We start from the raw sequence: 10,423 nt of genomic DNA on the forward strand, positions 1-10,423 counted from the left end.
AATAACTAACACACATGTGAGAAGAAGAAAATCTATACAAAATTTTCCCAAAAATTTTCAAGAATAATACTAATCAAAACAATTTGCAATAAGTATCAAGTGTATAATTATAACACATTAAATTGTGAAATTCATCCAAGACCATTAAAATTTTACTAACATACACTGTAAAATAATTAAATCATGAAAAAATATGATGAATAATACACAAATACACTTTTAATAGAATTTACGACGTAGACTTCAACTGCAGTCTACATTTGTAGATTTACAAAAACGTCTACACTTATTATTTAACATATAGTCAATCCAATTTTTTTAGTGTATTGGCGCAGGCTTGATACACAAAGGCGTACAAAGTGTGTCTTAGATAACTCGATCAAGTTTCGTACTTGTCGATTATTCGTGACAGGCATAAGAGGAGTATATTCCTATTCGGAGTCATTTGTTTTAAATGATGTTTGGTAAGGAATAGGTTAGCACCATCTTCTCAATTTTGTTGTCCAGATCATAATCTTCTTGTGTCATTTCAAGAAGTTTACCATGTGTACAGCCATCATGCACAAGGAACATTCTTCAACCTTTCCGATTCTTCATCTTTTTCGAATATTTTGTCACCCAAAATATCTTTGGCCCATACTTCACACTCGCTCTAAGTTTTCAACCACATCCTTGAACACGACACTTAGCCACATACGGAGTTTTTGTTGTCTTATATGCTGAAAATGTAAAATTATATTCCACAGTCACCGACTTCAGCTTTGAAACAAGCTCAGCCTTACTAGCAAAACTATAAACGAAGACTTAGAAATACGTCTACAATTATTAGCTAACAACATTGTCAAATCAAATGAATTATACCTTCATAATTATAAAAAAAAATTATTTTCAAAATCACTCAAACCCATTAGGATTAACTAACACACACTGTCAAACAAAAAAACTAGAAAAAATTTAATGAATAATACACAAATTCACATTTTTATAGATTTTTCTATGAAGACTTAATATTTAGTCTCTGAAGATGTTGACGTTCTTTTCAGTTTACAGACGTAGACTGTCAAATAGGTCTACTCTTTGGGTTGGTTTTTGCAATTGACCATTTGACGGGTTGCTTTCTATAGTTGAATAAAAGTTGTAATTTTGTACATGTAGACTTTCATTTCAGTCTACAATTTAAAAAGGTTACTTTTTGCAATTGACCAGAATTCATCCAAGATTTGACTTTGAGAACTAGACTTCATATGCAGTCTACATGTTTGAATTTTTTTGAAAGAGGTTAGTTTTGCAATTGACCAAGTTTGACTTCAAATCAGTAGATTAAAATGAACGTCTACGGGTGTGTAGACTTCTTGTGAAGTCTACTCTCAAATCCGACGGGTTGGTTTTGCATTTGACCAAAATAAAAAAGTAGACTTTATACGCAGTCTACATTTTTTTTTTAAGATAAGAAGACTGCATATGAAGTCTACAATTTAATAAATTTTTGATTGCTTTTTAAACTTTTTGGTCAAACACAAAACTAACCTATTCCACGAAGTCAAAGTTTTGGTCAAATGCAAAACTGACCTTTTATAGACTTTGTTGGCAGTCTACATTTTGTAGACTTCCGTTGAAGTCTATTTTGAAAAGTCAAAAGTTCGGTCAAATGAAAAACTAACCTCTTTTAGGTAGACGTCTTAGTAAGTCTACCGAAAGTTTTATTTTTGTTGTCAAAGGTAAAGACGGAGACTACTGGGGAAGTCTGCGTTAGAAAAAAAATTTGTCTGCTCAATTGCAAAACTAACCCGTGCGTTGACAAATAGACTGCATCGTAAGTCTCCACGGAGGCGTAGACATACAAAACAGTCTACCGTCGCGACACAGATCTGAAAAAGAACGAAAACCATGTAAATAGTTACATTTTTCATGTGTAAAGCTTGTTTCCAACCTTTTCAACCGTCCAAACTCCAAATATGAGCAAAAAGAAGCATCTTTAACGATTCACTAATGAAGAAACTCGAAAATATGAAGTTTGTGATTATGAAAATGATAGTTATGAGAGTTTTTTAGATGGAAATGTAGAGGAGATGAGAGAAAATGAAGTTTTTTGGGTTATAATGAGAAAAAAAGTGGTTGAAAATTGAATTCTAGAGCTTTAGAGCTCAAAAATGGTGGTTCATGGTGGTTGGAAAAATTGATGATGATGGCATTTTTGTAAATAAGAAGAAATGGTTAGGGTGTATTTGATTTTTTGTTAATTTCGAAATTAATAAAAAAATAAATAAAAATGGCAATTTTGTGAATAATTCAAAAACATAAGGATAGTATGAAAATTTTATTGATGAATAGTATGGACAAAAAAAAAGGGTTGGTTTTGGATTTGACTTGAAAATATGGGTTGGTTTTGAAAAACACCCAAAAAAAACGGCTTATCTCCAAAATGTAACATTACCGTTTTATAAAAAAAAAAGTAAAAAAACATTATATATAATTTCGAAAATAATAAATATATGTAAACATACAACATAAAAATGGAAATACTACATTAAACATATGTAAGATTACTATTTTACATTTTTATTTTAAAAAATAATATGTAAACATACAACATAAAAAATGGAAAAACAACATTAAACATATGTAAGATTACCATTTTTCACTAAAAAAAGACGGCTTATCTCCATAATGTAACATTACTATTTTGTAAAAAAAATATTATATATAATTTCGAAAATAATAAATAATATGTAAACATACAACATAAAAAATAGAAATACTACATTAAACATATGTAAGATTACCATTTTACATTTAAAAATAAAAATAATATGTAAACATACAACATAAAAAAATGAAAAAACTACATTAAAGATATGTAAGATTACAATTTTTCACTAAAAAAATGTCTTATCTCCATAATATAACATTACCATTTTATAAAAAAAGAAAAAAACATAAATATAATTATTTGACTATTTGTCCAAGTTCTTCTATTAAACATTGCCGTTTTACATTAAAAATAGAAAAATACATTAAGATTTAAACATATATCTTAAAATATAAAATATAGATATTAACAAAATATAAAGTATAAGAAAGAGAAATACACAATTTATAGAAAAATAAATAATAAGTAAATATTATAAATATATAAATATACGAATTATATATACAATAATAAGTAAATGCACAATTTTAAAAAAATGGAAAGAGTACATTAAATAAAATGTACATCTATCTTAAAATGGTAGTAAATTATATAAAAATGAAAATACCACATTAAACAAAAAAATATATATATAGTTTTACATCAAAAAAGTCTCTACAAAACTCATTATTCCATCAACATCAACCTCACACTATCAAGGAAAACTTCAAAGCACTCGAGCAAAAAAATGGTTCCACCATCAACTCTTGCCATCCCAAAAACCTTTAATGAACTTGAAGGAGATTTTTTATAACAACGAACTTTTTGTTAGGTAGATTCATTGTTGGGAAACCCGCAACTTCCAAAAGCCAAACTTATTCATGGGAATTGAATTGCTTTTCATAGACTCAAAGATATTCTTACAAATTTAAATTAATCTAATCCATCATTTTATTGTTAATATCCAAGTTCTTCTTTAAAACATTGCCGTTTTACATTAAAAATGAAAAAATACATTAATATTTAAACATCTATCTTAAAATATAAAAAATAGATATTAATAAAATATAAAGTATAAGAAAGAGAAATACACAATATATAGAAAAATAAATAATAAGTAAATATTATAAATATATAAATATACGAATTATATATACAATAATAAGTAAATGCACAATTTTAAAAAAATGGAAAGAGTACATTAAATATTAAACATCTATCTTAAAATGTAAAATATAGATATGAAGTAAATAGAAAGTATAAGAAAAAGAAATACACAACTTAAAAACAATGGAAAAAATTATATTAAGATTTAAACATCTATCTTAAAATATAAAATATAGATATTACGCAAATAGAAAGTATAAGAAAAAGAAATACGCAATTTAAAAACATAGAAAAAATACATTAGTATTTAAACATCTATCTTAAAATGTAAATCTATCTTAAAATATAAAATTATTAGTAAATAGAAAGTATAAGAAATAGAAATACACAATATAAATAAAAATTAAATATATAATATAAGTAAATACCCAATTTAAAAAATGGAACATTACATTAAGATTTAAAAATATATCTTAAAATTTAAAATATAGATATTACGTAAATAGAAAGTATAACAAATAGAAATATACAATTTAAAAAAAAATGGAAAACGTACATTAAGATTTAAACATCTATCTTAAAAAGTAAAATAGAGATATTAAGTAAATAAAAAGTACAAGAAATGAAAATACATATACAGAAAAATATATAATAAGTAAATATGTAAATCTATAATATATGAATTATATATATAATAATAAGTAAATACACAATTTTTTTTTTAAAAATGGAAAAAGTTCATTAAGCATTAAACATCTATCTTAAAATGTAAAATATATAATATAAGTAAATACACAATTTAAAAAAAAAGGAAAAAGTACATTAAGATTTAAATATCTATTTTAAAATATAAAATATAGATATTACGTAAATAAAAAATATAAGAAATGGAAATAAACATTTTTAAAAAATGAAAAAAGTACATTAAGATTTAAACATCTATCTTAAAGGTACATATATCTTAAAATGGTAGTAAGTTATATAAAAATGAAAATACCACATTAAACAAAAAAAATTAAAATGTACTCCCTCCGTTTCAAAATAGATAATGTTTTAGAGAGTTTTTGATGTTTCAAAATAGATGATGTTTTCATATTTCAAGGTATCTTTTAACTTTATCAAAAACTGTGTAACCAATTATATTTTGTAGTATGTTTTGTGATTGGTTGAATAATTTTTAATTTATATTTTAGTGATACCTTTTAGATAAAAAACAAGTGTTTTAATATTTGTGTCCCAACCTAAAACTTCATGTATTTTGAAACAGAGGGAGTCAAGAAAGTCCATACAAAACTCATTATTCCATCAACATCAACCTCATACTATCAAGGAAAACTTCAAAGCACTCGAGCAAAAAAATGGTTCCACCATCAACTATTGCCGTCCCAAAAACCTTTAATGACTTTGAAGGAGATTTTTTTATAACAACGAATTTTTTGTTAGGTGGATTCATTGTTGGGAAACCCGCAACTTCCAAAAGCCAAACTTATTCATGGGAATTGAATTGCTTTTCATAGACTCAAAGGTATTCTTACAAATTTAAATTAATCTAATCCATCATTTTATTGTTAATATTCATACTAACTATTTCATGATCAAACTATTACAGTTAATAACCATTCAAGCATTTATCCCGAAACACTTCCTTCCACGCCGAATCAGGTATTGGTTCATGTTGGTTTAGTATTGTTTTTGGTTTATTAACACGTTTAGGATGGTCCTATTGTAAATATAATTTAAGTTGGTTTAGCATATATTATGCTTAAAATAACTTAAATTAAATAATAGTAATATTATGTTTAAAATATAATTTTAAAGAGTTTTCAAATATAGTTTATATAACATTATAGGTGATGAATTTAATTATTAAATTTGTTTATTACTTAAAACTAAGTTATTTTAAAAACATACTGAGTTATAAATATCAATGATGGATTGGTGAGTATAACATGAAGACAAAAATATAAATATTTTATTTTCAAGATAAGAAATTCAGCTTTTACTCAGTTACTCAATATATAATATCTTAAATTATTTTTTAAAAAATATACATAATTTATATATATATATATTAATCTTCCAAACTTAAACTATTATATTATATATGAATAATGTTTTTAAATAAAAATAATTTCTGATTTAAAAAAAAAATAAAAAACAACAAATGGTTATTTTCAAATAATAGATATAATTTATATTATACTATCATTTAACAAGTATTAGATACGTTTTAATATATCATTATTTTCTATTTCCAGAAAACAATAAATTGTTAAACATCAATATCACCTAGGTTAAGTATACGGACAACACAAATTCAAACATCACAAAAAATATTTACATAAACATTATAATACAATAATTTAATCAAAAAATACAATTAAAAAAGAATAGTTATATACTTAATATCTGAAAATCAAAGATATTTTTGCTAAAATTGTACTTACCTGGCCAAGGAGATCGACCATCTTTTTACGGATCGATTGATTGTTGAGCATGTGGTCGATCCGAAAATACTCAACAGTTTAATTTAATATCTAAAACATTTTTGTTAACACTCAACAGATAGTTTTGCTAAATATGATAACTAGATAGCCAACAAAATTACAAAAAATATTTAAATAGTAAAAAATATGTTAATTTAACGTGTTAAGATTTAAAAATAAATTTTAATTATGACATGCATCTTAACATTTATATAAATATATATCATAACCTAAATATAAATAATTTAACAACTTAAATTAGAAAAAAATAAAAATGCCCGGGCGTAGCCCGGGTTAATCCCTAGTTCTACAGAAAGCAAAGATGTTTTGGTAACTTCGATAGTCTCTTTAAGTGTTCTTTACTCAAAAGAGTAAAAGCTCCACTCAGAGACCCTCTAATCGACTCAGAAGTTAACGAGACTGTTATTTGTATAGGTGCTGGATAGTACGTTATAAATACTAACAAATCATCGAAGCCGTCTTAGCTCAGTGGTAGAGCGCGTGACTTTTAATCCCGTGGCCGTGGGTTCGATCCCCACAGACGGCGACTGTTTGTTATACATTTTTTTTTAAATTTTAAGAACACACATGGCCGACAAGAGATCAGCCTATGGCAAAAAATAACATAGGATTCAAAATTTCAAAGACAATAAAAAACCGAGTTTGGCTGCCTGGGGTAGTCCACTTGTGTTTTCAAGATGTAAATAACGTTTCTTCTGAAGTTCTAAACGTTACCCATGCAAATTTACTAAATAGGATCGAGCTCGACCATTGAAATTTACCAGAGTTTCACAGCTCAATAAAAAAAACATAATTCAGAACAACATACTGTAGTATTATTTATAAGATATATATACAAAGCAAGCAAGAAAGAAAGAGTGTGTGACGAAGAAGATACAACGGAATCTGAATGTGTATTGATCTCTATAACCAGTTAAGTAAATCAACGGCAAAGCTGAACGCATAAGCTATTAATCCGTGAATCCGATGGATTAGCCAAAATGTACGATCCAGACTTGCCGTTCCTCAAACAAGTCATGCGCAATTGGTTGCCTAATTGAGTCGTCTGCAGGGAAATAAAAGAAAAAAACACATAGTAATGTTAAAGGAGATTCTTCTATCCAAGGGCCAAGGTTGGAGAAACCACGAAAGATAAATGTCTACAAAGAATCTTTACCGTGCAAGAGGCTGGTTCTCGGTTACAGCTCCATCTAGAAGTTGGAACACATGAAAGATAATGACACCATGAGCAGTGTTTGTTTCCATCCACATTGTTGAAAAGAGAGATCAAACCAACAATGAACCTGACAAAGAGACAAAGATCATTACTATAGGATAAATAAACAGACTGGTTTATAGTTGATGTAATGTAACACTTACCAACCAAGCAAGAGGAGAAGAGACACGGTCCATAATATGACCTGGTACATCTTGTACTTGTGCGGTTTACCTAGAGGAGCATTCCTTTGGTTAATCCATCCGTAATGAGGACGGATCAAGAGCACGAATCCAAGAAGAAAACCAGTAGCAAAACCACCTATATGAGCAAAGTTATCTACTCCCGGAAGCACACCGAGTCCCAAGTTTACCGCCACAATCAATACAAGAGTTATAATCGTCACAACCTATACAAAAACATAAACAAACAACATTAAAGTCTCAACCTCTAGATCATATATATATGAAAATATAAGTTTTTAAAGGTATCAGTACCTTGTTAGAATAGATAGTCCAATTGATAAAGATCTCAGAGAGCATTCCTCCAAGTAAACCAAACACGGCACCAGAAGCTCCCACGGAGATGTTTGAGCGGAGGAAAAGAGCTGACAATATACTTCCTCCGAAGCCAGATATCAAATAAAGCAAACCAATCCTTACTGAGAATAACAATATAAAAACCATAGGTTATACACACATTTAATCAAAGGTGAGTGAGTAACACATAGAGCTAGAGAGGAGTACTTACTAAAACCGAATTCACGTTCCATACGCATACCGATGAACAAAAGAGTCAACATGTTCACCAGCAAGTGAACAACTCCTCCATGTAGCCAGTTACAAGAAAGCAAACGCCATCCTTCATCTCCTTTAACCACTTTCTTTACTTCTAACCCACCCATTGTTCTTAACCTGTTAAACCAAAATCAATCTCAAAAAAAGCCGGTTTGACCGAAGTCAAAACCACTTCTTTGAGGATAATACACTTACGTGAGAGAGGAAGGACCAAGAAGAGGATTCTCCCGTGTGCTCTGAAACGAGAACCGACCCAAGAAACCGGCGAAACAATCTCCAGATTTCTTCGGGCAGTTGTTGACATACATGGTGATCACGAACACGACGACGTTGGCGATCACGAAACAGGGGATCAGCCAAGGGAACCAGCTACGAAACTCCTTGACTCCTCTTCCTCGCTCGGCATAAGAACCTCCTCGGCTTCGATTCAGCGATCGATGTTGCCCAGATTGAGTAGATGGTTCTATATTCACTGGGTGGATGTTGCTGCTCTCTCTCTGTTGGGGTTTTCCCCAAATCGGAGCTGTCTCTGAATCCTTCTCGCCCATTCGAATCAGTTAAAGATTCGAGGTTTGAACAAAAAATTCGAGAGATTGGAGATTGAATTTGAGAAAAATTTAGGTTTTTGAGTTTATATCGGTTTTGGGAGTTTTGAGCTTAAAAGCGTGTTCTTCTTCAGACAAGAAGGGCTATCTTCTGCAGATTGTGTCTTAACTCTTAACATAAGAAAAAGGAAAGAGTTAGTCAACCGTCTTTACCAAATGTGCGACACACGGTTTCTAATTATACCAGTAAACCAATTTTTCATTAGATAACCAAAACTTGTTTTGCTCGTGTAGGTTTCCGGTTTAGATGAAAAGTTTCCGGTTTAGATGAAAAGTTTCAGTTTATCATAAATCACATGTAATGGATTTTCGGTTTAAAGCCTTTTATTAGTTTTGTTAACGCGGTTTTAGCAAGTACTCTCTCTGCTACCTCTCCTAAGAAATCTACATTTACACGCTGGAAATCTTATATATTTTCTTTCTGATATTTTAACATAAGTTAATCTTCTCTGAGATTATCTTCTGCTATAAATTCATTAATGCATTTCCTTAGTTATGTATTTTATTCTTGGTCTTATGTCTTTGTTGAACAACTACGAGTCTACTAATTAATTTGCATTCAACCATAACATTTGAATACTGATATTAAATTTTGGAAAAGTATTTGTCTATAGAAAATCAGCACTCGACATAAAAATTTCAAAATGTTTTTCAACTTCTTTATTTTAATCAAAGCAATATACAGTACATGAAACAGTTTTTAAAGAAAAAGTCGTATTTATTCTTTTTATTTCTTTTAAATATAAGTTTATTTGCTCTCATAGTGCTGAACTTTTCTCTATATGAGATAGCAATATCTTAACCGATATCTCTTATATTTGTTTGTTTCCTTTTTCTTTGACCTCAAGTTTGTGTCTTTGATTTTTTACAAAAAAAAAAAAGTTTGTGTCTTTGATTAATTCTTAGATTCTGTTTATTTCGTTGACTTGTGTAATTCCAAAATTTATAGAACATTTTTTTTTGCCAACAAAAAATTACTCTATTTAAGAGCTAGAAACCGGATAGTAAAGCTACTCAAGGAAAATGGCGCATGGGCTGAAACAATCATGTTGACTAGCCGTTTGTAGTTCCCTAAATAAAACTTCGATGAGATCAAATCAACTCCATTGATATTGATAACAAGTCCCTTGATTTTAGGGAAAGCAAATCATGTACTAACCTAAAACAGGATAAATGGAAAACGTTGGTTCACATGGCAAAGATATCAGCAAGGCAGAGGAGATAAGGAGAGGCAAAGCCTTTACCTCAAGTTCTTGATAGAGTTTTAGCCGCTCACGCTTCCTGGTCTGACCATGCCGGCGAATAAAGAAACTCAATAAATTTGGTACAAATAGTTTTGAACTTTTGATATACGATCCGGTTTTAGATTCGATTTAGAACTACTTAAGTGACTTTTAATGGTAACACATACGATTGACATTTTCTGTACTTGGACAATACTAGTGGCAGATGATAGGATAATATTACAATGACTCCACCAAAAGTGACTTGGAAACATTTTATTGATTACTGAGAGTCTGAGATGGTGTAGGTTGATGTTTAACGCATGTACGATTGTGTGACTCAGACATACATATCGATAC

At 29.1% G+C, this 10,423-nt stretch overlaps 1 protein-coding gene and 1 non-coding gene across 2 annotated transcripts; one reads left to right on the forward strand and one right to left on the reverse strand.

Annotated features, from left to right (window-relative positions):
* The first annotated feature begins 6,697 nt into the window (after positions 1-6,697).
* On the forward strand, positions 6,698-6,769 carry TRNAK-UUU. Its single transcript has one exon. It is a non-coding gene; the product is annotated as a tRNA-Lys (tRNA).
* A 224-nt stretch (positions 6,770-6,993) lies between these two features.
* On the reverse strand, positions 6,994-8,990 carry LOC106395312 (RHOMBOID-like protein 4). The gene is made up of 6 exons (XM_013835815.3): positions 8,431-8,990; positions 8,189-8,352; positions 7,936-8,099; positions 7,603-7,847; positions 7,400-7,526; positions 6,994-7,288 (listed from the first exon to the last, which is right to left on the reverse strand). Exons 1-6 carry the CDS (start codon positions 8,781-8,783, stop codon positions 7,166-7,168), a joined length of 1,176 nt encoding a protein of 391 aa, XP_013691269.1. The 5' UTR covers positions 8,784-8,990; the 3' UTR covers positions 6,994-7,165.
* Between the last annotated feature and the right edge of the window lie 1,433 nt (positions 8,991-10,423).

The sequence above is a fragment of the Brassica napus genome, chromosome A9 (assembly GCF_020379485.1).
Source record: "Brassica napus cultivar Da-Ae chromosome A9, Da-Ae, whole genome shotgun sequence".
Lineage (NCBI taxonomy): Eukaryota > Viridiplantae > Streptophyta > Magnoliopsida > Brassicales > Brassicaceae > Brassica > Brassica napus.

What these genes read in the sequence shown, in the direction of transcription:
- LOC106395312 (XM_013835815.3), bottom strand. Translation starts at nt 8,783, where the DNA reads ATGGGCGAGAAGGATTCAGAGACAGCTCCGATTTGGGGAAAACCCCAA. An exon ending in CTTCTCCTCTTGCTTGGTTG is followed by an intron (nt 7,527 to 7,602) that starts GTAAGTGTTACA and finishes TCTCTTTGTCAG; the next exon opens with GTTCATTGTTGGTTTGATCT. An exon ending in GAGAACCAGCCTCTTGCACG is followed by an intron (nt 7,289 to 7,399) that starts GTAAAGATTCTT and finishes ATTTCCCTGCAG; the next exon opens with ACGACTCAATTAGGCAACCA.